At 32.2% G+C, this 27,096-nt stretch overlaps 6 protein-coding genes across 9 annotated transcripts; 3 read left to right on the top strand and 3 right to left on the bottom strand.

Moving 5' to 3' along the window:
* Positions 1-173: 173 nt before the first annotated feature.
* On the bottom strand, positions 174-15,490 carry spel1 (DNA mismatch repair protein spel1). 2 transcript variants are annotated; one of them, XM_018521570.1, is made up of 15 exons: positions 15,278-15,490; positions 15,163-15,212; positions 4,919-5,042; positions 4,436-4,692; positions 4,176-4,343; positions 3,875-4,063; positions 3,127-3,521; positions 2,789-3,003; positions 2,187-2,504; positions 1,843-2,064; positions 1,465-1,697; positions 1,285-1,376; positions 912-1,134; positions 746-838; positions 174-372 (listed from the first exon to the last, which is right to left on the bottom strand). In XM_018521570.1, the coding sequence occupies exons 1-15, from the start codon at positions 15,309-15,311 to the stop codon at positions 217-219; spliced, it is 2,769 nt and encodes a 922-aa protein (XP_018377072.1). In that variant the 5' UTR covers positions 15,312-15,490; the 3' UTR covers positions 174-216. The 2 variants fall into 2 exon arrangements, with proteins under 2 accessions (XP_018377072.1, XP_018377073.1); XM_018521571.1 differs by lacking the exons at positions 15,163-15,212; positions 15,278-15,490 and adding an exon at positions 7,414-7,489 and having other exon boundaries at positions 217-372.
* On the top strand, positions 7,594-14,017 carry LOC108770168 (putative mediator of RNA polymerase II transcription subunit 26). 3 transcript variants are annotated; one of them, XM_018521567.1, is made up of 3 exons: positions 7,594-7,668; positions 9,209-10,690; positions 10,721-14,017. In XM_018521567.1, exons 2-3 carry the CDS (start codon positions 9,216-9,218, stop codon positions 13,809-13,811), a joined length of 4,566 nt encoding a protein of 1,521 aa, XP_018377069.1. In that variant the 5' UTR covers positions 7,594-7,668; positions 9,209-9,215; the 3' UTR covers positions 13,812-14,017. The 3 variants fall into 3 exon arrangements, with proteins under 3 accessions (XP_018377069.1, XP_018377070.1, XP_018377068.1); XM_018521568.1 differs by having other exon boundaries at positions 9,209-12,652; positions 12,698-14,017; XM_018521566.1 differs by having other exon boundaries at positions 9,209-14,017.
* Positions 15,491-15,645: 155 nt separating the features above from the next.
* Rpn12 (regulatory particle non-ATPase 12) lies at positions 15,646-16,959 on the top strand. Its single transcript, XM_018521411.1, has 3 exons — positions 15,646-15,780; positions 16,044-16,116; positions 16,211-16,959. The coding sequence occupies exons 1-3, from the start codon at positions 15,646-15,648 to the stop codon at positions 16,828-16,830; spliced, it is 828 nt and encodes a 275-aa protein (XP_018376913.1). The 3' UTR covers positions 16,831-16,959.
* A 600-nt stretch (positions 16,960-17,559) lies between these two features.
* Gmppb (GDP-mannose pyrophosphorylase B) lies at positions 17,560-19,898 on the top strand. Its single transcript, XM_018521743.1, has 6 exons — positions 17,560-17,927; positions 18,298-18,461; positions 18,560-18,953; positions 19,032-19,193; positions 19,298-19,529; positions 19,609-19,898. The coding sequence occupies exons 2-6, from the start codon at positions 18,309-18,311 to the stop codon at positions 19,775-19,777; spliced, it is 1,110 nt and encodes a 369-aa protein (XP_018377245.1). The 5' UTR covers positions 17,560-17,927; positions 18,298-18,308; the 3' UTR covers positions 19,778-19,898.
* A 129-nt stretch (positions 19,899-20,027) lies between these two features.
* On the bottom strand, positions 20,028-22,886 carry Sse (extra spindle pole bodies like 1, separase). Its single transcript, XM_018521742.1, has 9 exons — positions 22,479-22,886; positions 22,134-22,350; positions 21,771-22,060; positions 21,553-21,689; positions 21,266-21,482; positions 20,852-21,162; positions 20,591-20,758; positions 20,277-20,422; positions 20,028-20,190 (listed from the first exon to the last, which is right to left on the bottom strand). Exons 1-9 carry the CDS (start codon positions 22,710-22,712, stop codon positions 20,048-20,050), a joined length of 1,863 nt encoding a protein of 620 aa, XP_018377244.1. The 5' UTR covers positions 22,713-22,886; the 3' UTR covers positions 20,028-20,047.
* Positions 22,887-24,119: 1,233 nt separating this feature from the next.
* mmy (UDP-N-acetylglucosamine pyrophosphorylase mmy) lies at positions 24,120-26,991 on the bottom strand. Its single transcript, XM_018521525.1, has 3 exons — positions 25,673-26,991; positions 25,026-25,422; positions 24,120-24,956 (listed from the first exon to the last, which is right to left on the bottom strand). The coding sequence occupies exons 1-3, from the start codon at positions 26,149-26,151 to the stop codon at positions 24,417-24,419; spliced, it is 1,416 nt and encodes a 471-aa protein (XP_018377027.1). The 5' UTR covers positions 26,152-26,991; the 3' UTR covers positions 24,120-24,416.
* Positions 26,992-27,096: the final 105 nt, after the last annotated feature.

The raw sequence follows: 27,096 nt of genomic DNA, 5'->3' as shown, positions 1-27,096 counted from the left end.
AATCGGTAATTATTAACAAATAACAGGAGTGACAAAAATAAAAATTGAATAAACGCATTTATATGAAATTGGTTTAATCAAAAATATTTACATCTTTTTTTCTTCATTTGATTCAGTTAACTTCATTTGATTGAGTTAACTTGTGAGATATTTATAAAAATAATACTGTTTGCTTTTTAATACTTTTTTGTGTATTCATAATATATAATTTTAGATTTAATAAGCGGCAAGTAAAGCTTCAACATAAGGATTTTTATGGGATAGAATGTCTTCTTTCAGTGATAATACTTGATTTTCTAGATCAGCATCAGATAAAGACGAGTCCAAAGCTTTACACTTCGTAAGAAATTGCGAAATAAGAACTTCACCCTCCTGCAACAATATTAAAAGCTTTATCATCTCGTATATACAGTAGAAAAAGTAATCACATTCTCTCTACTGACTCATCTGGAAGTTTTATAGAAATATATTGCCACTAACTGCTTTTTATTCAATATATTGACATAAATAGAAAATATATCATAATAAAAAATAAGAGTTTCTTTGTTTCGCGTAAAATTATTTTAAACATGAAAACGTTGACAAAAATCTTGTTATTTATAAATACCGTTTCTATTGATATGTACAATGTACATATAATAAATTATTAGTGGGACAAATTATTAAATATTAATAATTGCATAAATTATCTCATTTTATTATTATTGATATTAGTAGGAATAAAGAAATAGCAAAAAAAGAATACCTGAATAACCTTCTGCTTCTTCTGGGGATTATCAGATCCTTCAAAAGCTACGCCTTGATAATCTTCAAGTTCGGCTTGTTTTCTTTTGGCAAACTAAACAAAAAGTAGCTCACTATATAAAACAGAAAATCTTATATTTAATTTCTTGTGTGAATAAGATGCATACCTCTATTACATTTGATGGAAAATTAGCCATTTTAGCGACATGAAGACCAAAACTTTGATCACAAATCCCTGGCATTACTTTATAAAGTAACGTCAATTTATCGTCTTCGACAAGAGCGGTAACGTGTTGATTTTTTACAGCGGGTATTTCTTCGGCTAACTTGGTGATTTCATGGAAGTGCGTTGCAAATAGACAATATGATTTAATATCCCTTGCCAAATGCCTGAAAAAAAAAAATACAAAATATGAAAAATTACAAAATATCAAAATTTTTCTTATATAATATAAATTACCATCAAGAGACACAGTAGTGTCTCGGTGCTATGAGTACGTAGTGATAACTTAATGCGAAACTGGACCGTGTATTACTTACTCTGCTATTGACCATGCTATACCACAACCCTCGTAAGTAGATGTACCTCTGCCCAATTCATCGATAATTACAAGAGAATTACATGTTGCTGTCTGTAAGTGAAATTTAATATTAAAAATTATATTTTTAATTATATTTTTATTATAATTTCTTAATGAACAATGAAATAAAATTAATTACTTTTAAAATGGCAGCTGTTTCTATCATTTCCATCATAAAAGTCGACAATCCTTTTAGTTGAGAATCATCAGCTCCTACTCGAGCCAATATACAATCCAGTAACGATATAGTTGCTTCATCGCAAGGAACGAAACTACCAATATGAGCCATTAATGCAGTGACACCAACTGATCTAATATAAGTACTTTTACCTCCCATATTTGGGCCAGTAATAATGTAAAAATGACATTGATCTAAAAAATAAGTTAATTAATAAAAATTTAAAGAATTTTTCATAATAAATGTAATTCAGAATATTGATTATACTATCAGAATTTTAATTATACTATCTTATTACTTAGATTATACTAATTACATTATCTATTTTTATATTCATACCTCTCTTAAAAATAATGTCATTAGCAATGTAATCAACTCCTTGTTGCATTTCTAAACACGGATGTCTGACTTGAATGAGATTTAATTCACCTTCTTCGCTCGGGACCATCTTGGGACGCACATATACTTTATTAGCGCTTATTGCTGCAGAAGAAAATGCAGTAAGAACGTCGAGACATGCCAGTACGCCACCAATAGAACGCACTGTTTCGCTATAGCCAGCTATATAAGTAATACAAATTATAAGTATTATATATAAGTGATAAAAATTATGAGTATTATATATATTAATATTATATTTTAATATTGGAATAATTTTGATTTAAACCGGATTTGACACAAACCTGCAATTTCTACAATTTCTGCGATAACATCTTTCTGTCTCTCCAAGTATTTATTTCTGGCATCTAGAAAATCGTCATTCAATTCGTTTAACTTATTGTTTCGGAATCTCACACCAGCTTTATTAGAATCCAGAATAGTGTAATGCTTTTTGTTCCTAAGTATTTTCTCTTCTTTTAACGTGATACGAAAATAATAGCCAAGCTGTTGATTACATTCTAATTTTATCATTTTTCCTGCCTCCATGCAAAGATCATTTGCTGCCTTATTGAGTTGTTTTTGTATGGTTTCCTCCAGTTCATCCATTGCGTCTTTTAATGCTATAATATCAAACAATTGTTTATATATTTAATTATACGATTATTGTCTATATATCATATTTTACTATATTTGTAAAATAATAAATATTAATTTAAAAACAGTACAATATCCAACATATATTGTCAAAAGTCATATATTTTTTCTTGACATATATCTTTTTGATTTAAGAGAAAGATTTAAAATCTAGATCCAAATTTAGATATTTGAAATGTAATGCATATCTTTTAGACATTCTATGCCTTTAATAAAACGTTAATAACAAGTTTAAATTTAAAATTGTTACTTTTTAAATCATCTGCAAATCCTGGATTGACCATAAAATCACCCTTCTCAGCAGCATCTAAATCGACCGTCTGCTCTACCAATTGTTGAAATTTATCCATATCCTCTATAAGTTCCTTTAATGGCTCTATTATCATTGTGTTTAATGCTGTCACATTTTTTTCTAATAAAAGCTGTTCCAATAATTTTGGCAAATACGATACGCACAGATAGATCCTAAAATATCACACAATAAACACATCAATATATATAATCTTTAAAAGCGTACTATATCAATATATTTTACTCTTACATTATCATAACGATAACCGGCTATTTTCTATAATAGTGATAACTTACTTGTAACAATCTTGCAATGTCAATTTCTTTCTAGCTTGTTTCTTTGCGAGCTGTTGCAAATCTGGTATACGTTTTAAATAGTCATCACTAAGAGTGGACCTTAATTCGTTATTTTTCACTAATAATTCAACGATGTCATGCCGTTCCTTTATTAAAGATAAGTCTTTAAGAGGCTGTCGGACCCATTGTGCTATCAATCGGTGCCCCTGTGCGGTTCTACATTTATCTAACAATGTCAAAATACTGGCAACTGAATTTCCATGTAAGGTGGGAATTGTATCAGTATGTGGTTCGATATTAAGAGCTTTCATTGCCGCAGAATCCAATCTTATATATCGTGATTGCTCGATTTGATTCAACTTAAACTGATTCATGTGTCCTTCGTCTGATGTTAACTAACAAAGAATTACTGAATAAGAAACACATAGCGTTAAGTATAGGATATCATTTTTTACCACAAATTCTAATGATAAATTAATTTAATAATTTTTAAACTAATAAATTGATATATAATGCTTATTTATTTTAACTCGTTATATTTTTAGTATTAAAGTAATGGAACATAAAACGTTTTTGTGACATATATACACAAGGTTTTTAATTATCAAATTTTGCATGCTAGATTTGTTAATTTTGTTTTCATTATAAAAAAGAAATTGTCAACTTAACGAACATATCAAGATTTGATAAAGTAAAGATGCGATATCCTATATCGTATTATTGCAAATAAAACTATAAAAACACTTACATCTAAATATTTAATGAGAGCAGATGTTGCAGACATAGCTAAATTTAAGTTGACTTCAGGTAACGATTGCGCATTCTGTTTTTGTCCTTTTTTAAATTTTATCAATTTATTTAAATCATCTATGATCGAGTCACTAGCAAATTCATTTTTCTTTCGCAAAGTAACCATCACATTACTTCTTTCCATTAGCTGAAAAAATAAATACAAAATTATAATATTAAGTGTACTAAAATATTTCAGTAAAATATAATAATCTATACTTTAAAAATGTATTACTTTATATTTTTGATGTTATACGTACTTGCTTAAGAGTTTGAAACTCAAAACTGCCTTCACCCTGAATTAATAAACATTCTTTGGGAGCGAGAGTTACAATGAGCGATTCTAGATTCGAAAATGATTCATTATCTTGAAATTCAATCACTGAAATTAAAGTTGAAACGACATCTACGCAACTTAAGCCAACAACCTATAAAATATATAAATTATAAATTATAACAGAACTCTTGTATAATATTTTAGCAGGAATTTATATTTTATCATGCACGCGGATAAACTCACTCTGGACTTTCCTTCTGTACCCAGTTTCACAGCTATTACGGATACACCCACAGCAATGTCATTATTGCCGAACAAGATATCTTCGAAATGAGATAGATTGCCAGGCGAACCTTTGTACTCCAAGATCCAGTTCTGATTTTTAGACGAGCCTTGATTAATATAAACTTCAACTCTGTATTGCTTTACTAATAGTAAGTCACGCACAAACGTCTCGAAATGACTTTTATTAAGAATGACTCCTTCCGTTTTATGCGGCTCTGTAAAAAAAGAACATTGGTTACTAATGTTATAAATTGCACTACATTTAAAACCCAGATAACACTCTTTCAATTAAGTAAAAATATTATAATATTTTGTTAAATTGAATATAATTACTTTTATTTTTTTTTAATATATTCTTTTAAAAAATCTAATAATCACTGCCCTTTTATATAAGTATTGAAAAATTATTCTTCTTTTTATAATTATTCAAATAATATTTACCAGCTCCAATCATTTTACAAACGGACGTTGTTTTAAATACTTCCTGTGCGGCAAAAAGAGCATCGCTTCCATGTGCCGTATAATAATCTGATCTATTGAAGAACCGTATTGTGGTATCAAGTTTCTGAAACGCAAAATTATTATGCGTCAGCTTGTTGATATCAAGTCAATAGTTTCTATGAATATTTCTACTGTGCAATCTCTATTGCGAAATGCAGAAATATGAAGCCTGATATTATTGGAACACTATGCTTTCATTAAATTATCTCCAACATTTAAAGAAATACTTTAAAAACAATGTATATAATGAATCAAGAGCACATAATACGTCACTAGCTATATGTTAAATTTTACGTATAAATTGTCATTTAAATTTATCCTTGATCTCTTTGCATAACGTTGTCAGCTTCCAGAGAGCGATAAGCATATAATTTTTTAAACAATATCTCTCGATTGTAATTTCAATATTATTAATATTATTTACATTTCCTTTGATATATAATAATTATATATTCCTCAATTTTATATACAAAAATGTCTTCAAGTAATTTTTAAGAAATGTAGTATAATAATTACATAATAAATTCAGAGATACTTGAAGATATTTATAATAAAAAAAAGTTTTATTGTAAACAAAAAAATTTTGTTGGGAAGATATTTAACGTTTAACATGATATGATATTTTTGTTTTGACTTTCATCCTGTTGTTACTTTGTAATTTGCTGCTATTTTGTTATTTTATTATTAATCACATCATACGCATGTTTTCATTTACTAGAAATTTCTTAGATATTTTTTACAATTATTCGTAATTATATACTGTTTGTGAATAATACCATCATATATTTTATATTTCTCAGAAATTAAAAACCTTGCTAACGTATCTGTAGGTCAACGCCTATCGACTATCGAGGGGTCAGAGTATCACAGGTCGTCACAACTCTGATGCGTGTAATTTTATGGAAATTTGAAATTTAAAGAAATATATTAGCTCAACGAACAATACAAATAAATGTTTCACTTTACTCAGAAATATTGACTATTGACAATATTCTGAGACAAAATGTTCTAAGTAGAAAGCTTTTAGTATATAAAAATAGCATAAAATGTTTTATCAAGATGAAGTAAATAAATTTTAAATAATTTATATATATTCTTATATAAAAGTCTTAATAACTATTCTTGTTACAAATATTTTTTTAAACAAATTCTCGATATAATAAATCGTTATGTGATCCCCAAACGGGATGAAGAAAAAAGAATATAAGAGATATAACAATATTCATTGAATAAAATTTCATAAAAATAAACTAGCTTTTATTTAACGTAAATCTTAATGAGAATATGTACGAATATGTTTAGATGTGTTCATACATGTTAATTCATCGATGGGAAATCCCAACAGTTTCAATGACACCCATATATTGAGGTCACGAAGTGGTCCATATCGTGGAAATATCATTCATTCTTAGCATGATAAAAGATCAGAGTTCATATTCTAGGAAGGTCAGTAATTTCTGTAACAAAGTGGGCCACCATTTTTTAATTCTTTGTAATCTGTTTTCTGGATGTCTTTATTTATAGAATCCACCACCATTTTATTCCGATGAAGTGCAAGCACGGAATACAAATAGTTATTCGAGGTGCCACGACCTTTACGTAACGGAGACCTTGAAATTGCTCCTGGCATCACTGAATGAAAGTGAGTCTGATCATCGTTACAAATTCAGAATGACTTAACCAATGACACATCAAATCAAATATGGAAATATGGAAAACCACTTGTCGCCGCTACCTGGAAATCGTTGAGTTATGTCCTTTGCCATACACATACATATGTATATATATGAGCAAACAATGCATCATGCATTCATCTGTCAAGATGTTGTAGTACAACTTTAATCAAACAGGATATAAGATTAATGAGAGATAATGAAGATTAATGAACTATAATAATATACTTTTTAAGTGTTATATTTAAACGTGATCAATTTACAATTATAAGTAAACTGGTAATTACCTTCATCCATTATTTTCGATTCTAATAATATTCTTTTAAATAACAATAATAAAGACTTATTTTTTTACAAAAAAGTTATTTTATTCAGAATGCACTGAATCTTTTTATATCATTAATTTTAATGTATCATTATGAATAAAATTTATAGGAATGTATAATCTTGTACCGTTTATTTTTACGTAAAGAATGTTTTTCTAATTAAAGTAAGCTCCAAAAAGCTTAGACCAGACTTTCGTTGTGTATTCATATTTGTGGTTTTAAGACACTTTATTTAATATATAATTTGCTATCGTTTATAATTCTGACATTAAGGAATGTTTTCAATCATAAAAGATACGTTATGAAAAGAAATTGTTCAGCTTAAAAGAGATCTAAAGAATTAATAAGATTCATAACTTCGATTCTATAATAAGAATTTATAACGAGGATACATCGAAAATAAATTAATATAAGAATATTTGTTACTAACACTTACGTCAATGATGGGAAACTCAATCTTATATTGCTGAGAATTGTGTGTGATAAGAACGAACTGTAATGGATAAGAACGAAAGACCGCTAATATGTGTAAAAGCGAAAAAGAACGATCCGAGAATCATCGGTAAGAAGAAGGGGGAGAGAACATAAATGGATTTGCGGTAATCTTCTTCTGTTATATGTAAGCCTACAGTGTTAGTGAAAACATCTCTGCATACAATTGAATTATAAGTGTTCGATCTTCCATTATAAGGTAATAAAATATGATATTATTTTTCTAATGTGATTTAAGTGTATAAATAAACGTTGTGTCTTATGAGTGAATGCAAAATATTTTAAATATGCTACGGGTATTAAATTCGACAAAGTAGGGGAGGCAATTAATCATTAAATAAAATATACAGATTTGTATTCTTTTTGCTATTTCTTGTGTTATAATGACATTTAATTATTTCATAAGCCTTTTATTTAATTCAAGGGGGATGGACAAATTTAAATGCATATGAAAACTCGGTACTTAATACTATAACTGTATACTATTATTTATTTACATTTTATATCAATAAAGAGCATTCTACTTCCGAAAGCTTCCAAAACATAATGCCGTTTGATTCAGTTAAATATGTATCAAGTAGATCATCCGCAATTTTTGCAAAACCACAGCTCTGTGAGATTTACACGCGATGAATCAATTGCTGCAGCAACTTTATGTGTTAAAACTTTGCAAATAGGTTTTTATTTAAACATAAATAATCTGCAAAAGGATTTCAATTCATTTTTATACCTATATTAATATAAATTAAGTTTACCGAGTTTTCGTGTATTTAAACTTTCTACCCCTCTTTTAATGCAAACAATAAGATCACTTGCATTACTCTTAAAATATTTTATTTTATTTTATAAAACATACTCCGCATAATTCGATCTACATATATTTTTCATATACTTATTTATTAGAAAATTAAAAAATATTGATTACAATCGTGAGTTTGTACTTTTAAAAGGATATAGACAAAAATTGTTTCATCTTTACGATATTAAAATAAGAGTTCTAATTGAGAAAGACCGGCCCATATTATTACAAAAAATTTAATTTATTTAGCTTATGTTTATCTTCGCTTTATCGTCTATCGCAAAGACTGACTTCGATGAACTTGTTTATATAAGTTACATCACACATAACATAACTTTCGCGGAACGGCAAATCTGATATTCCCAAAACAAAAAAATAAACTTGCGTTAATACTTTAAATAAAAAATATTTTCTACAAAGATATCAAATAAAATCATTAAAATGTTTTAAAACTCTCGTTTTAAAACATCTTTCATACAAACTTTCTACCTCTCCTTTAACACAAACAATAAGATCATTTGCATATATCACTCAAAATCTTATTCTATTTAATAAAATACATTCCGCATGATTCCTATATATTTTTCATGTATTTATCAGAAAATTAAATAAATTAAAATTTTCAATCGATTACATATATTATTTTTTTAGTATATATTTTCTGTTTTATATAAGTTTAAATTCATTTATTCGTAATTTAAAAGATAAATAATGTTTCATATCACTTATATTATTTATTTATGTTTTTAAAAGTTAATTCGCAAAAACATTTGTATAATTATATAATATATAAAAAATATTGAATTAAAAAAGATATTTGAAAATTTTGTTCTTGTTCAGATATGTAGAAGCGTATATTGTGTTTTGGATTTAAAGTGAAATACAAAATATATATATATAATTTTTTTTAAACATCTAAGTATTTATTTTTATTTCACAGAGATTGGATGGGAAGAATGGCAATAGGACGGATAATCGTATTATCCGCGTTAGTTGCTCAAGCATTATCAGCGCCAAGTGGCTGCGTAGAAACCTGCAATTTTCTCCAAACGAACGTTCGGCAAACGTTGGGCAGTTATCAAGATCATGCAAATTTAGTTCAAGGAACGACACGTCTAAATGATCATGATTACGTCAGACCAGGAAACTGGACCGAACATAATCAGTACAACACGGACAGTGGGCATGGCAAGGTTCACGAAGAACGAGGACAATACGTAGAAGGATCAAAAAGGGTACGATATTACAAAAAGAATTTTACCTCGTCCTACGGCACAGATAATGTACACGGAGTGAATGCAGCGGAATTAGGCGAATTGAGCGGACAACACAGATATGATTCCTTACACGTGCCAAGTAACCAACATCTCGATTCCCAAAGCGCATATGATCTAGGACAGACAGTCACAAAGGAGACTGGATACAATAGAGTGCACAGCCAACAAACAGAATCATTGTCAACAAGACTCGATAGCAAGAGCGAAAGGCTGGAAGATTTTGGAGAATACGACGGACATTCGCAGGTGAATCAACACGTTCCCGACACTAACACTCACACGATCGACACGCAACACCATGCCGAAACAGTTCCCGATAATTGGAACAGAGCAGATTCTTACAGGACCGACGGAGGTCGTGGACAAGTCTTCGAAGAGGAAGGTCAATACGTAACCGGACCTAAAAAGGTCCGCTATTATAAGAAAAATTATACATCCAGCTATAGTTCAGGCGCTCCTCAAAGCAGCGTTAGCTCAGTGAAACTGGATGAATTACACAACGAAATGCAAAGGAACTTGCAGAAAGATCTCGACAATTTTAGAAGGACTTTTCAAGTCTCTAGCACCGGCCACACTGCCTCCACCACGCACGTAGGTTCGACTCAGGAGGCAGTCGGTATCCACGATTTGCAGACCGCCGAGAACAATTACAGGCAACATTTGGGCTACGGAGGAGTCCCATCCACCGGAAGTGTGCATCATTATACTGATCAGCAGCAAAGAGAAACACTCACCGATGTAAGGCAGCCATACTCGTATCCTACCGCGACCGCAAATACGTATGACACGCAGAGCCACAGAGCTTATCAGAGCCAGGAGACCCACACGTCCCGAGTACATCCCGTGCCTCAATCGAGTCACTCATCTCTCGGTTACCTGCAAGTTCCCAGAGACAGTTTTCAAACGAGCTATCACAATGCGCATTCGAGTGGACATCACCTGGACGACACCCGTCATACGGATGTCTTGGGCACACATCAGTCTAACGTGCTTCAGAATCAATTGCTCACCGAGAATTCCCAGCGCGTATATAATCCGCATTCAAGTCATGTCACTTCTCCTAGCAGACATGGCGAAACGCGACGCTACGAAGAGCACTGGAGCTCTTCCAGTCACGGGGGAAGCGTAGCTCCAGAACAGACCATCGCGGATCACTCTAGACACGGTGTTGGTCACGCGGAAAGAGCGCATTACGATCGGGACGCATACAACGAGCATCATGGACGTTATCATACCGCTCAAGGATACGAGTCTCGTGCGCGTACTAGCGGTAGCAGTTATGATTCTGCGTACAGAGCAAACTCGGGGCAACTCGTCACCGGGTCGCTGGACTTGGGCCACGCAGCGCACGGCGCCGACTGCACCGAGGAGACTCATCAGCAATATCAACACGAAACCAGATACCACAGAAAGTACAAGCGAGAAGCTTATCATGGCAACGCTCAGGAACACCAAGCAATCGAAAACGAGGATTTCACGCAGCAAAATCAGGAGGTCGGTCAAGAGTCGCAACAATTGAAAGATTTGACACAGCAGAGTGAACAATTTACACAGCAGACACAAGGATCCGACGATTTCACGCAACAAACGAGTGGTAAGCTTGAACTCGGCCAGCAAACTGTTGATAATCAGCACTTGGATGATTTAAAGCAGCAAAGCGAACAATTCACACAACAGACGGAAGGTCAACTTGAATTTGGCCAGCAGACTGTCGATAATCCGCACTTAAAAGACTTAACACAGCAGAGTGAACAATTCACGCAGCAGACGGAGGGTCAGCTTGAACTCGGCCAGCAAACTGTTGATAATCAGCATTTGGATAATTTGAAGCAGCAAAGCGAACAGTTCACGCAACAAACGGAAGGTCAACTTGAATTTGGCCAGGAAACTGTCGATAATCCGCATTTAGAAAATTTAACGCAACAGCAGAATGAACAATTTACACAAGAGACACAAGGGCATGATCATCTCAGGCAACAAATGAGTGACAAACTTGAATTCGGACAACAAACCGTTGATAGTCAACATTTAACACAGCAAAGTGAACAACTTACGCAGCAGACGGAGGGACAGCTTGAATTTGGCCAACAAACTGTCGATAATCCGCATTTAAAAGATTTAACGCAGCAGAACGAACAGTTTACACAACAGATACAAGGACTTGATCATCTCACGCAACAAACGAGTGGTAAGCTTGAACTCGGCCAGCAAACCGTCAATAATCATCATTTGGATGATTTAACACAACAAAGTGAACAATTCACGCAGCAGACGGAGGGTCAACTTGAATTTGGCCAGCAGACCGTCGATAACCCACACTTAAAAGATTTAACACAACAAGACTCCGACGATTTTAGTCAACAAACGAGTGGTAAACTTGAATATGGCCAACAAACCATTGACAATAATCAACATTTGGAAGATTTAATGCAGCAGAATCAACAGTTTACGCAACAGACACAAGGATCTGATGATTTCACGCAACAGACGAGTGGTAAAATTATATTTGGACAGCAAGCTGATGACACTCAGCAATTAGAGCAATTTACACAGCGAACAGCAAGATCGGATAGTTTAACCCAACAAACTCAACTAGGTAAACATGAATTCGGACAGCAAATTGATAATCAACACCTAGAAGACCCGTTACGGCAAAGTGAACAGTTTGCACAGACACTGAGATCGGACGATTTTACACAACAATCTGTTGGTAAACTGGAGTTCGGTCAACAAACGCAATCAATAAATAAACCTGCCAAGCCAAAAAGTCAACGCCTGGAGGAATTCAATGAGCAAAATCAAGATTTCACTCAACAGACGGGAGGATTTTATGATTTTACGCAACAAATGGGGCATCCAGAATTTGGACAACTGCAACAACCAAAAGACAGCAACCATCATTTGGAAGATTTCACTCAACAGAATGAAGACCTAACTCAACAGACTGGAGGATTCGATGATTTCTCACAACAAACAGCAGGACATTTGGAGTATGGACAACAAAGAGAACAACAGCAGAGACGTAGCTGGCCGGAACATAATACGCAACGCTTGAAACATTATTCACAACAAAATGATTGGAATACAGACGATCTTTCGCAACAATCGCACCAATATTCAGCTTATAACAGAAATAATAAACAACTCGAATGGCAATTAGGACAAACAAATTTCGAACGAGATTTTCTTCAACAAACCGATCAAGATCAAATAACTAATATAAAACCAGCACCAAAACCAAAACCAAGACCACGATATCAGAAACACGATTCCATTCCGCCACGTACAGATGGAACAGACACAATTATTGATGATGTTTTTAAACCAGTTGAGGTGAACCCGGAACCTGATATAGACAACTTCCGTGGAAGAATTATCGAATCTGGCAGTCGCGCAACATATCCTGAATCCAATCATCATACATCGACGGCATTGTACTCGACTCAAGGAAACAGCGTATTTGACAATCAAAGGGAAAATATGGATCGTTTACATTGGGTGCATAAATCAAATGATGCTACAGTAGGTTTGCAGTGGCATTATACTTATCATCCAAGTGACTTAACTAACGTCGAAGGTTCACATGACAATTATTATCCCCGTCGTAACGTTAACTCAATGTCGCAGCAAACAGAAGATACGCAACAATCTAAACCAATTGATTTTAACCAACAAGAAACACAAGACAAGGACAGATTAGAAAATAAGCATGAAAATTCGTACATTTCTCAATCATCATCGGAACATGATGAATATAATCAACAGCCAGGATCATTTCAACAAAGTGAACCGTCTCGCTTTGACGATCAATTTAATCAAGATTCTGAACAAACCGCGAGAGTTATTCCACTGCAACGCAACGAAAAGGCTCAGTTGATTCTAGAACAAGAGAAACGATCGGTGCCGACTACCGAACAAACAGAAGATAAACCAGAGTCACGAATCTTGCAAGCGTATGGTGGAGGGCCATATGATGCGTCGCGTAGTGATGACTTTTATATCAGAATTAGACCGAATCCCAGTGCTACCTTACCACCCATTGGTGGTGATGATCCATGGGACATCAGAGAAAAACCAAGAGAAGCAATAATACCACGATCCACAGTGCACAATATACAAGAATATATACCTACAACAGAAGTTGCAGGAACAACAACAGAGATAACGCAGACGACAACTCAGCCATCCTTTTGGAGCAGAGTTGGTCATAAAATAACCAATACATACGACAAGGCCAAGGAAAAAGCTAAGGAGATCTTTGGCTAGATATTACATCCTACTTATTTAAGAATTACTTATTTATACACAGAAAAATTTCTTTCGCACTCTAAGTTGAATTGTTACATTTATTTATGATGTATTTGCAGCTACCAATAAAATTAAAGCGAATCAGGAATGAAACTCATAAACACATATTATGAATTCATAACTTTAATTAATATTCTGAATTAATAGAGTATTATAAAACATTATTATTGTAAAACTAAGACGACTTTCGTATTTTATAGAAATAAATATATATTTCTTTTCTAATAGGAGTGTTATTATGTCTATTTCTGTATAGAAAAACAGAAAAATCATTACTACACTTACAATTTTATGTAAGTGGTTATTTACATAACATCAATTATTTTCATAAAACATTACCATTTCATCAATGACACAAAAATACAAATAAAAATAAAATCTACTGTAATTGAATGATTCTTCCGTTTTGTTAATTCTTTATTCATAATTATATTTTTAATAAAAGATATCGATAACAAACTAAACTACAAATATTCTTTAATAGAAATATTTAAGTAATCCTAAAAAACCAGCTGTTTTATAAACCATATTTCAGGATATGATTAAAATATATTTAAATATTCTGATAATCATCTCATTCTTTCTATCATAAAGTATCCAATTATTCTATAAATATAAAATACTTTATTTCTTAGATTCATTATAAATAGAATGATTTATTAAATTAAGATTAAAAAATGTTTAAATCCATATATATACGTCAAATATATTAATTCCTTTAATATAAATATTATAAGAATATTTATATACATATAAGAAAAAAATTGCAAAAATTTTTATGAGAAATTAAAAAAACACTTGTTACAATATTGTTTCAATAGATGTTACATAAATTATACACATATGGATAAATTAATAGGCTTCTCCTTTTTAGCTGAACTTCCTGTACAATTCATCTTTCCTCTTTTTCTTTTCACATTGAAGAAAAAAAGAAAAAACAAGAACTGTACAAGAAGCTTAGCTAAAAACAATAAACCTTATAAATAACCTTAAATTAAGGTTACTTCTTGGCTCACCTATCATACTAACAATATAGTAATACAAATAATTTTACTTTAATTATTATAATAGCTTTAATTTTTTCCTTCAAATATATTATGACATAATTTATCAACAATGTAAAAGAAAATATAAAATCAATTATAGCATTTTTTCTAAATTAAATTATTAAAATATATTAATTAATAAAATACAAGAATATGCAATTATTAACATTAGAATAATAATTAATATATAATAATTATGAAAAAGAAAGGATTTTAAAGAATGTCTATTCATATGTAGTGTAAACAATAATTTAAATACTCACTTCTGGAAGATTTTTAAAAAATCTGACAAAGCTCTGCTGCGTAGGAGGATCTAAAAAATAAATTATTATATTGAAACAAAAATTACATTATGGTTAAATAAAATCTTATATATACCCATGTTAAACTGTTGGTTAGGTTGCACTGCCATGTTTCTAACACGAGTACTAAACGAGACGCAATGAAGATTAATATTGCAAAATCGCTGTTAAAGATTACTGTTGAAGAATCAATTGAAAGTTTATAAAATTACAAAATTTCACTTTGCACATTACCACCATCAGTAAACAAACTCAAATGTGATAAAATCACACATGGCGGGATTGGCGGGCAAACTGGGGCAAACGATCTCTGTAAAGGACCGTCTATAATTCCTTTCTTTCTATTTGATTGGTTGCGCGCGTACGCAAAACAATCGATGAATCGACTCAAGTCGAGAATTTCGAGTCTCGAATCTCGAATCGCATCTAAAATATCCCTGTTTTATGGCAAGGCGAGACGAGATATTAAAAATGGCAGCCCTCGAGGATGTTGTTGCCTTGTATCAGAATTTAAAACGCGAATGGACAAGAACGCCGTGTAATTTGAAGAAATGTGGAGAATTACTCAATCAATTGAAGGTAATTTATATACTTTATTCAATAGTTTTTAAATAGGGTAATTACTGATAAAAAGTATCATTATAACCTCATCACGTTTATGGATTATGGAAATGGATTGTCATCATTTGCCATAGACTTTGTTTTCAAATTTTAATGGTCATTCCTTTTGATACTTCAGCTTTTAGATATAATTTATTGTATTTAGATATAATTTGACAGTAATAACATTTTGATAATAATTGTATAATAATAAATAATTCAGTGATAATTATTTTACACAGATCGGTCTCACTCATCTGATGTTTCTCCCGACGTCAAACAGCACGGCCAGTCAAAATGAATTATTAATTGCTAGTACGTATTGCTAATTTTAAGCTCAACAGTCATAGCGTTAATAGATCAAATATCACAAGATTATAACAAAAATTTTATATTGTTTAAATCACAGGAGACATATTGGAAATTGGAGCACAATGGAGCATTGCCACTGAAGATATACCTTCCTTTGAAAGATATATGGCACAACTAAAATGTTACTATTTTGATTATAAATCTGGATTGATGGAATCAGCGTACAAATATCAGCTTCTTGGTCTCAATCTTTTGTTTTTGTTATCTCAAAATCGAGTTGCTGAATTTCACACAGAGCTGGAACTCCTACCATCTGATCAGATACAATCAAACGTTTATATAAGGCATCCCTTGAGTTTAGAGCAGTATTTGATGGAGGGTTCGTACAATAAGATTTTCTTGGCCAAAGGTAACGTGCCCGCCGCATCTTATAATTTCTTCATAGACATTTTATTAAATACTGTTCGCGACGAGATCGGTGCGTGTATGGAAAGTGCATACGATAAGATCTCCATTCAAGACGCCGCAAGGATGCTCAATTTAAGCACGGAGAAGGACATAAAGACATTTGCCGTCAAGAAGAACTGGAATCTTTCCAAAGATGGCTATTTTTATTTTACCACAACTAGTGAGAAAAAATCTGAGGAGCCTATCCCAAGTTCTGAATTGGCAGCTCTTGCAATAGACTATGCCCGAGAGCTGGAAATGATCGTGTAATACCTTATGCAACTCTCTGTATTTTATTTATCTAAATAAATGAACAGTTTTGCTTTTGTGCAATAAAGCCTTTTATATACATATACAAATCATGCATTTTGTTTAACAAAACGTTTAAATTTACCTCCAGGGATCAAGCATCATTTTAATCAACTTTTTCAGTATATTTATATGCTATTTTCAGTCACCAGGGTTATTTAGCACAATGTACTTTCAAGCAGGCAATTTAGAATATCACAAGTAAAGTATATTATAAATGTCTAATGTCATGTGAAAAGATTTTTCCAAAGAAAAGTCTCTGGATTATCGTTATAAACAATACTATAATAATGCTATAATAATGCTATAATATTAAGTATACAGTACTGTCATACTGTATAAGTATCTTGTCATTGTTTTGTTTGTCATCCAATACCCGCCCAATAACACGAAGTATATATATGCAAGATTGTTATACATGGTAAGATTATACTGAATGCAGCCATTCTTACTGGAGTAGCGTGATCACTCCAAAGACTTGGAGGTAATTGAAGAACGTTGACGTTATCAACTGTTCTGGCGGTTCGAAAAATAAATTAATAAAAATTTTATCTAATTTCCTAATCATTATTTCATCATAAAAAATGATACATGTTTTATAATTTCCTGATAATAAAACAATGATTAAGGAAGATAAAATCCTTACATTTATTCTTGGAATAGTCAAAACAGTTGATAATGTCAGCATTCTTCAGTTACCTCCGAGCTCTCGGGGTGGTCACAAAAAGTTGTCCAGGATTATTAATCTTTTAAGTATCTTTTCAGTGTCGCGACAGAGACAGACAGAGTTTGACAGCGATCCATAAAACAAAAAGTAAATGAAAATCATTATTATCATTGCTCAATAAAGAGTCTATTCGACAGGTTTATGATAGATTTATTCATCCGCATTAATGTGATGTAATCTCGCGAAGAAGAGATGTTCTCATCGTAAATATAAACATGATAAGCATGTCAGTGAACACGTAGCACTTGTCTCTATCAAGCCCATCTACGTGGCAATAATTGTCACTGAGATATCGAATTATCTTCGTTAATGTCATAAGACGACGATTAACGTAAGTAACATTGCATGTGTCAGCAAAGGGCAATAAACAATATAATATAATAATATTTATTATTATTACAAGCCATGTAATGTATGTTGGGATAGAGTAACAAGTAAACAAATTTATTTACTTATAATGTCAAGTAGAATGTGCAAGAGTAAAATATAAATAAGGTAAAATATAATTCTGTATTTTGCAAATTAGAGTGGATCATTAATTTCTTCTATTATAAAATGTGATTTAACAATTAAAAATTAATATTTAAACTGTATATTGATTTAGAATTTTTTGTATTGCAAAGTAAATAAAAAAAACAGATGATGCACCTTGACATGATTTATAATAAAAAAAAATGGAGTATCTTCGTTTATTTTTGCAGAATTTATAGGAATGCATGAAAAAAGAAAGAAATTACAGACAATGAGAGCTTTAATACTTGTGGGTGGTTATGGAACCAGATTGCGGCCTCTTACTTTAAGTCGACCTAAGCCACTTGTCGAGTTTGCAAATAAACCTATACTTTTACATCAGATCGAAGCACTGGTATATATTTAAATATTTGTAATATTAATTTATCAAAGATTCATACACAAGTATAATTTTTATTATCTTTCTAAGTATACTTTTTAAACCTTTTTTAGGTACAAACAAATGTAACTGAAGTTATATTGGCCGTTTCCTATCGGGCACAACAAATGGAAGAAGAATTGGTTCACGAGGCGAAGAAACTTGGAGTACGACTTATATTTTCTCATGAACCGGAACCATTGGGTACCGCTGGACCACTTGCGCTCGCGCGTGAATATTTATGTGCCAGTGATGATCCATTCTTTGTTTTGAACTCTGATATCATTTGCGAATTTCCTTTTAAACAACTCCTCGAATTTCATGAGAATCATGGTAAAGAAGGAACTATAGTTGTCACTAAAGTAGAGGAGCCATCAAAATATGGTGTGGTTGTATATGAAGAAGATGGAAAGATTCAGAGTTTTGTTGAGAAACCACAAGAATTTATATCCAATAAAATTAATGCAGGTATAGTAGTTTTTTTTTTAGAGTTTAGAAAAACTTACATGTGCGTTTCACATATATGCCTTTTTTTGTAAAATATAGGTATGTACATCCTTAATCCAAGCGTATTGAATAGAATAGAATTAAAACCTACAAGTATCGAAAAGGAAGTTTTTCCAAATATGGCTCAAGATGGAGAATTATACGCTCTGGAATTGCCAGGCTTCTGGATGGACGTGGGACAACCTAAAGATTTTCTTACAGGCAAATACTTATATATCATGATTTTCTCAATATCATATATATGTATATATACATATATATGAGTTCATTGTTCATTCATACTTAGTATTCATAACATTATCCAGGAATGTCTATGTATCTTACTTCATTGAGGCAAAAGCATCCTGAACAGCTTCATTCTGGGCCTGGTATAGTAGGCAATGTCTTAATTGATCCAACGGCTACAATTGGCAAGGATTGTAGAATAGGACCCAACGTCACGATTGGACCGGGTGCCACTTTAGCTGATGGATGTTGTATTAAACGAAGTACTATTCTTAAGGCAGCTGTAATAAAAGAGCATGCATGGCTAGATGGGCAAGTATTAATGTTGTATGTCTTAAATATGTAAAGCTTTATAATATTTATATCATAATAATTAAAAATATGTAAACAGTTGTATTGTTGGATGGAGAAGCGTTGTAGGACGATGGGTGAGAATGGAAGGTACAACTGTGTTAGGAGAAGACGTAATCGTGAAAGATGAATTATATATTAATGGTGGACAAGTTTTACCACACAAGAGTATTTCCACTTCTGTACCAGAACCGCAGATTATTATGTGACCAAAGACCATAACCTGAGCTTAAATCAGTGAAGGCAATAATCGACCAAAACAATTTTTTATTTCACTTTTATTATTTTTATATAAAATATGTCCCTAAAATATCTTCGCATTAAAGTTAAAAAAATATATATATGTATACATTATAATTTTACTCCACAAACGATTATCGTAGTCTTGTCTTCCAACAAGCAACTGCTTTATACACGACTTAGAAACTTAAATTATTACACATCAGTGCAAAAATACAATTGATGACATCAGTAAGAAATTAAACTATTTTTACTGGTAAACCTCGTATTACTATCGCAGCTGCCGTCATATAATGCAAGCAACTGTTCTTAGCTTTTGCTACTGCCCTTAACATTTCTGATTCCATCTCTGGTTTATCCTTTGCTCCGTTCTTTGTAAATTCTGAAAAATTTTAGTTATAAAGAGTTATCATGCATATAATATTAAAGAAGTAAATATAACAAGTTTTTTCAATTTCTAATACTAACTTAGAGTACCAGAAATCCATTTATCCTTGTCTACCTCAGTCCATGATTTCTCTGAGGACGAAGGAATCCAATTACTTATGAAATTTGCGGTCATTTTATCAATATCCGCATCCGTTACTTCCCAAAGCATACCCAATAGGCAAGGACTAAAAATTGTAAATTGACACATTATTTATTTATTTATGTACGTATAAATGGGAATTGAAAAGACGAGAGAAAAGGAGTATTTTGTATGCGATTTCTTTTATAAATTTAAATGGAAAAAAATTTATATATATATAAGTATGGCACAACATAAAAAATATTTTTTTTACCTGCATGCTATTAAATATTGATTTGAAACGCCATAAGGTGGATATCTTCCACCTATCATAAATAGTTTTACGCTGCTACATCCAAACAATAAAACAGTAGATTTTACTCTCATTCTTTCGATATCTTCTCCAGATAAATATTCTATGCCATTTCCATGACCAGTATACCTATACAAATGAAAGAAAAAAATAAAGTGCAAGTAATCGAATTATAAGTAGATTAATGACCGTTAATAGAGAAATAAGATAAAATTTTTGTACATTAAAATATCATGATTTATTAACGCATCTTCGAACATTTCTTCGCTAGGTCGCGCGTTATAACAACTTTTCCACTTCGGTAACCAAAAGTCCATAAAAAGCTTCATACGTTTTTCCATTTTATCGAGATCACCGGAAGGATTGACTACGCAAATTCCCATATCTTCCTTTGCTTTAATTAGTTTACAACCATCCAAAATAGTATCTTCGTGTTCTTTGAATAATGCATACGCTACATGCAGAGATGGAAAACGGGTAATAGGATGATCTTTAACAATTTCCATGGCTTCAAACGCTATATAATCTATGTGCTTAAAAAACAAAAAAGATCTTTATATATGAAACAAATTTATATAAATTCGTATTCTTAAGGTCATAATAATATTATGTAGCTTATATACATTGCATGTTTACCTCATCAATAATTAAAACCAATGTTTTCCGCTTTGTATTCTCCAGGTTCTTTATATATGGCAATTTTCCATAAATAGATAAAATAATATTGTTTGCAAGTTTTTCATGCTTGGGAAGTAGAAATTTAATTGCACGCGCTATTTCTTCACGCGTAAGAAAGCATGCACCTGTGGCTACTTTTCTCAAAAGCCACCTACATCTTTTTGATATCTCATTGCTAGATAAATGAACTAAAGAAATTTAATATACATAAAAAACACAACAAAATTTCGATAAATATTACTTACGGAGATTTAAAATCCGATATTAATTTGTCGATCATTTGATGAATCTCATCTACCATTTCCAAGTTTTCAATAACATCGGCCATAAATAACACTCTCCATTCTCTCAACCATACATTCTCTAATGCGCTTATAGCCGTCTGTAATAAATTAGCTTAAAATTTTCCTTATTGTTAAATTTCCTGAGCAACTTGTATGTTGCTCTGATTTAAAAAATCTACCTTCATTTTGTTGTTTTGATTTACACGCATAGTCCAATACTGCTTATTATTCGTGTAAGTAGTCTTTAAGGCAGACGTATAGCCATCCAGTAGTTGTCGAATCTCTTTGCAGACATCGTAAGAAACTTGTGTCATAGGTTTTGGCACAGTTATACACAATGGATCTATGTCAGATGTACCTGTAGGAAGTATTGTAATATGTATAGCATGCATTACGTTAGATGTACGCTTTTCGTATCTTGATATAGTTGGAGATTCATACGGGGCAGTAACTTGAATTATGTACCATTCTGTGAAGAAAATTAGAAAAATTTAAATTTATATAAAAAGAGAATTACAATAAAAGGCAAAAGATATCTGTACCTTTTGGTAAATCTAACAGTTTTACTTTTAATGATTCACTGTTATCTGTAAATTTTGTCTCAAACTTTACATGTGTTGGTCTTAGTCCATATATTTGAGATTCATTCCTCACAGATTCACGCATTTGAGTCTTTTGATATCTATGCAAGATGTGTTGTCGAAGTATTACTGCATGAGCTTCGACCAAATGATGAATAGCTGTGATCTCATTCCCAATCTAAAAGAATATATATGTATATAAAATTTAATATCAAAATAAATTATCACATGTAATTTTTTACAATATACCAAGCATACATGTGTGTAGAATTACTTTATTATATACTTTATATTATATTCAATTACCTCTAGATTACAAATGGCCAGCATTTTATTCAAACTGGCATATTCAACACTTCCTACATAGTTACATCGTGCATCTGTGAATAATCTCTCTACACTACTTTTGATTCCCTTCAATTTTTCATTCTCGATTTTCCTTCTTGATTTTTTTGCCTCATTTTTTGTCTTATCCTTAAAATCATCTTTGGAATGACATTCATGCAAGATTCGCATAATTTTGTTAGTAACATGGGCCATAGTTTACTTTCTTATATAGCTTTGTTTATAATAACAACATAACAATAATAAATTCTTTATTGTCTTTCGAACGTGCAAACTTTATAAAAAAAAAATGAAGATTATGTCATTCAAATCATTTGATTATTGTTTTTCTAACCACTTCCGTGATACACACAATACAATTTCAAAGTACTAACGATCCCTTTGGCAATTGAACTTTATCACAATATACACTATTGTGATTTACTATTAATTATGTTGCACATATTAAGAAATTATATCAAGTAAATATTTTTAATTAAGTAAATTTTTGTATAAACTTGCAAATTCCAATTTTGAGTTGAATCAGCAGTTACATACGTCAGAATGCACATGCGTATGAGGATTTTGCTAGTGATGGTAGTGACATCTATGGCTGCTTTCCTTTTAGGAGACACAGTCGACACAAATCGACACAAGTGTCGTTTTATCTTTGTCACTCTCTGAATATCAAGAAGGATAGAACGACATTTGTGTCGATTTGTGTCATCAAATGGAAAGCAGCCTATGTCTCCCACCCCTCGCAAGTTGTGATCTTTTGAAATATTTGGCCTGTTCTTTTCAACTGAACTTCTTGCACTGTTCATCTCTTTTCTCTTTTTCTCTCCAACGTGAAAAGAAAAGGAAGAATGATAAACAGTGCAAGAACTTCAGCTAAAAAGAACAGACCTATCAAGAGTGCACGAAATCTTTGTGTTGCTTGTACTTTTTGTATTCAGAGAGAGAATCTTCGATTCTTTTTCTCCAACATTCAAATATTTATCTCGTTTTAAGTAGAGTATAATTATCTTTATAATTTTAAGTGCAAAAATTTTGAAACATTTCAAGTAATACAAAAATGAAATAAGTAAAAGGAAAAAAATTTATAATACATATATAAATAAATATTTATTAAAAATGATAAAAAAGAAATACTATAAATTAGTAAAATTAGATATATTAAAATGAATGTAATAGATATTTTAAATAAAATAACATTTAATATATAAATTATATTAGATTATTTCCTCTTTATTATCACTCTTAAAATAAAGTAGACATATGTATATTTAAATTTAGCAAGAAAGATCGAGATGAAAGGTTTTAAGTACAGCAATAAAGAACAGACCTATCATCTCCCAATCAATAATTTTTTATGTTTATGAAAAGAGCGCGCCAAATTTAAGTCTTTTTTTATCACAATTATTTCAAAAATAGCATACAAATAGTCCTAATATTTAATTTAACATAACTTGGACTTATACATGCATAATAGAAGACAATTAGATTCAGATAATTAGAAACACTTGTATATATGTATATATATAAATTTATAATACTTTTATTTCATGTACATATGATAACAATATATAAAAATGTGATGGCCACAATACTTGTGGACTAAACAATAATATTGCCAGATATTATAATCGAATTACACTTGAATATATACAGTCAAATTCTATACACAATTATCGACGTCATATTTTATTTACACGATTTTTCTTTTCATCTGGTTCAGCCAATCCCGTCATGAAATAAAAATAAGCATGACTATTAAAATCGAAAACCAGATGGTATATAAATTATACAAATGATTATACGAACAATATTTTTAAAAATGTATGCTCAATCCATTGATCAGAAATGTAAATGTTCTGAATATGTCATTATCATAGAAGAATGGAAAAATTTTCTTTCTTATTATTCGAGAACTTGTGGTCCCACAAAAGATTGACCGTTTACAATTTGACACAAGTTTTCTCCCGCATACGAGAGCAAAGGAGAGATTTCGACGTCGTCTCCGACTTGTTTTGCACCTGCTTTTAACAGCCACTTTTTGTGTAAATTGAGCAAATCAATACGAGCGGTGCTTGAACAATCTTGACCAACGGAATTTGAATTTTTCAGCGGACTAAATTCCTCTTCGCGCATTCCCTGCCACACTGCGAAATTCTTTGCGAAAGGAAATACGTCAAACACAAACTTTTCTATTTTGATACCGTTAGGAATTTTTGGAACAATTCTTTCTCCATCGTCATTAACGTATGGAATTTTCTTTTTTGCTACGTGCAAAAGTAAATCTTTCTCATAAAGGTGTGCAACGTCCTTCAAAAAGTCGACCGTAAAGTAGTGATTGCATATATTAGCAGCATTGTATATCAATTGTCCATTGACATGTCGAAGCTCTGCAGTTTCCTTTGTTATTTCGCTATATTCAACTACTTGATAGTGATCCTCCACCTATATTAACCGAAATAAAAATAGTATGAACTTTGTATATAAATTTAATTATCATATTATAGAACATACCTTGCAAACAATGCCAACGGCTTCAGAAGGAGAAGACTTTTCGATAACTTTAACTCCGCAGTCGGTTTCAGATAGCAAGCAATACCCTATGAATATAGGATCTGCTACTTTCACCAAAATATTGTCCACGGAATGTGTGTGAACACTCCGGATACCGCGTTGTACCATATCGTCCAATATTCCTTGAGCTTTCAAAGCGCGATACAATCCTCCATTACCATCGGGAGCCTTGGAAACACGATACTTAGCGTCCAAAATAATTTTTCCATCAAAGGTGAAACACGGCAGCATACCCTGTTTGAAGGTTTTGACATTTTTCTCTTTTAAACCAAAATAGTTGCGTTTGTTTAGATATTCAACAGTGGCGTCATGAGTAGCTTCGCTAGTAAGAATATACCTGAAAAATCAAATTAGGTCAATTTCATTTTCTTTTCCTTATCACATATGTTACATTATAACAACAATAATTACATTCAGCAGAAAAAGCAGCTTTGCAACCGTTGTAAGATTCTTTAATATAATTGGTTTATATATTTAGATTCAGTGAAAAATTAAGGGCAAAATTAATCATATTAAAGAATTTTACAACAGTTGCAAAGCTGCTTTTTCTACTAAACGCAACCACTGATACTTGTTGATTCTCATACCAAATTATCTCTCCGTGTTTCCCATATTGTTGTTGTGCCATACTTTGCAAGCGGAGTATTCTTTCCGCCTGCAATTGAAAAAGAGTTTTATGTGATGGCAATGCAACATCATACATCCCCTTAGGATAGGTAACTCCTAGTCGTGTGCCTTGACCACCTGCCAATAATAATACAGCCACGCAACCTTGGGCTATCTCTTTCAAACCACGTTCCTTATACGTATTCAACTCTTCTTCAGTGGACGTCTTGACAGAAGCTATCTTGGTCTGATCTATCGGCTGTATCTTGTCATCCAATGTATTCTGAGCAATGGTCTGGGAAGATTCTATAGCCTTCTTAAAGTATACCGTAACTTCCTGCAGATCAAGCTCATCTATATCATTCTCCAGTTGGTTCCTATCCTCATCCACCAACTCCTCCCAAAATCTAAGCAGATGTTCCTGATCATACTCGCTCAGCTTCTTTTTTAGACGCTCCATACTTTATGTTGTGTCAATAATCTGTGTTTGACACTTGCGAACGCTTGTGGAAATGTGTATTCCCTTATCGTATGTCGCGTTTATCGTCGTGTGTTCTGTGTAAATCCCTCGATCTCGATACAGCTGCCCACGTCACGTCAAGACTATTCAAGAAACAGTCGAGACGCGAACGCGAGCGCAAGGGAAAGAACGAGAAAGAGGCAACAGGTATTCATCGGGTTCGATCGGCCTCTCTCGCGACCACAAGTAGCGGCAACATACCTTCACTTTCACGATACCACGTAGCACACCCGGCTCGATTTCTCTTATCGACCCCTCCCGCCAAGCCGGCCTTCTCCGCGCGTACGATCTTCTTTTTCCGTTCTACCATATCTTATAACGTCTTACAACGAGCCGTCGTCCGCGTGGTCGATGTGGCTCGTATCCTGGATGCCGTCGTTTAGAAGAATCAATTCTTCTGCGACGTAACATTCAATAATAGGGGACAGATAACCTGTCAGTATCAACAAGCAGATGAGCTCCTTGTTTGTTTCGTTTCGTCTAACCGTTTCACAGCTGTCAGCGAATCAAACAAAACAGACCACTCACAAAGCAGCACGTAAGATTGTACGGCGCCGCTATCGATAAAGCGATAAACATTCCTTTATGTCTTTTCAATCTTGTAACGATGAAACCGTCGCAACGCCACTTATAAACAAATAGATGTAAACATGTAAATCAATAATGTTTCTTTCTTCTGCTATGCCGGCGCCGCGGTGAGTCCCGGTAAGAAAGCGATCGACCTTGATTCAAGAATTACATGCTTGCAAAAATGACTGCCTAAACGAGAATTTCTGAATTTTTTTTTCTTTTTTTTATTGCTTGCATCATTAATATTCGATGACATTCCAGATTTCAAACCGCCAGAAACTGATATATTCTCATATATATATATATATATATATA

The sequence above is a fragment of the Trachymyrmex cornetzi genome, unplaced genomic scaffold (assembly GCF_001594075.2).
Source record: "Trachymyrmex cornetzi isolate Tcor2-1 unplaced genomic scaffold, Tcor1.1 scaffold99, whole genome shotgun sequence".
NCBI lineage: Eukaryota > Metazoa > Arthropoda > Insecta > Hymenoptera > Formicidae > Trachymyrmex > Trachymyrmex cornetzi.
The sequence above is the reverse complement of the archived record's forward strand: the minus strand, read 5'-3'. Positions and strand labels throughout refer to the sequence as shown.

Coding starts and splice junctions, on each gene's coding strand:
- LOC108770168 (XM_018521566.1), top strand. CDS start 9,216: ATGGGAAGAATGGCAATAGGACGGATAATCGTATTATCCGCGTTAGTT.
- spel1 (XM_018521570.1), bottom strand. CDS start 15,311: ATGGCAGTGCAACCTAACCAACAGTTTAACATGG. Junction 15,213..15,277: donor TAACCAACAGTTTAACATGG/GTATATATAAGA, acceptor TTTATTTTTTAG/ATCCTCCTACGCAGCAGAGC. Junction 839..911: donor TTCCATCAAATGTAATAGAG/GTATGCATCTTA, acceptor CTTTTTGTTTAG/TTTGCCAAAAGAAAACAAGC.
- Rpn12 (XM_018521411.1), top strand. CDS start 15,646: ATGGCAAGGCGAGACGAGATATTAAAAATGGCAGCCCTCGAGGATGTT. Junction 15,781..16,043: donor AATTACTCAATCAATTGAAG/GTAATTTATATA, acceptor TATTTTACACAG/ATCGGTCTCACTCATCTGAT. Junction 16,117..16,210: donor AAATGAATTATTAATTGCTA/GTACGTATTGCT, acceptor TTTAAATCACAG/GAGACATATTGGAAATTGGA.
- Gmppb (XM_018521743.1), top strand. CDS start 18,309: ATGCATGAAAAAAGAAAGAAATTACAGACAATGAGAGCTTTAATACTT. Junction 18,954..19,031: donor ATCCAATAAAATTAATGCAG/GTATAGTAGTTT, acceptor TGTAAAATATAG/GTATGTACATCCTTAATCCA. Junction 19,194..19,297: donor ACCTAAAGATTTTCTTACAG/GCAAATACTTAT, acceptor AACATTATCCAG/GAATGTCTATGTATCTTACT.
- Sse (XM_018521742.1), bottom strand. CDS start 22,712: ATGGCCCATGTTACTAACAAAATTATGCGAATCTTGCATGAATGTCAT. Junction 22,061..22,133: donor ACTGTTAGATTTACCAAAAG/GTACAGATATCT, acceptor TTTTCTTCACAG/AATGGTACATAATTCAAGTT. Junction 21,690..21,770: donor ATCAAAACAACAAAATGAAG/GTAGATTTTTTA, acceptor AATTTATTACAG/ACGGCTATAAGCGCATTAGA.
- mmy (XM_018521525.1), bottom strand. CDS start 26,151: ATGGAGCGTCTAAAAAAGAAGCTGAGCGAGTATGATCAGGAACATCTG. Junction 25,423..25,672: donor AAACACGGAGAGATAATTTG/GTATGAGAATCA, acceptor TTGATTTTTCAG/GTATATTCTTACTAGCGAAG. Junction 24,957..25,025: donor CCGTTGGCATTGTTTGCAAG/GTATGTTCTATA, acceptor CGGTTAATATAG/GTGGAGGATCACTATCAAGT.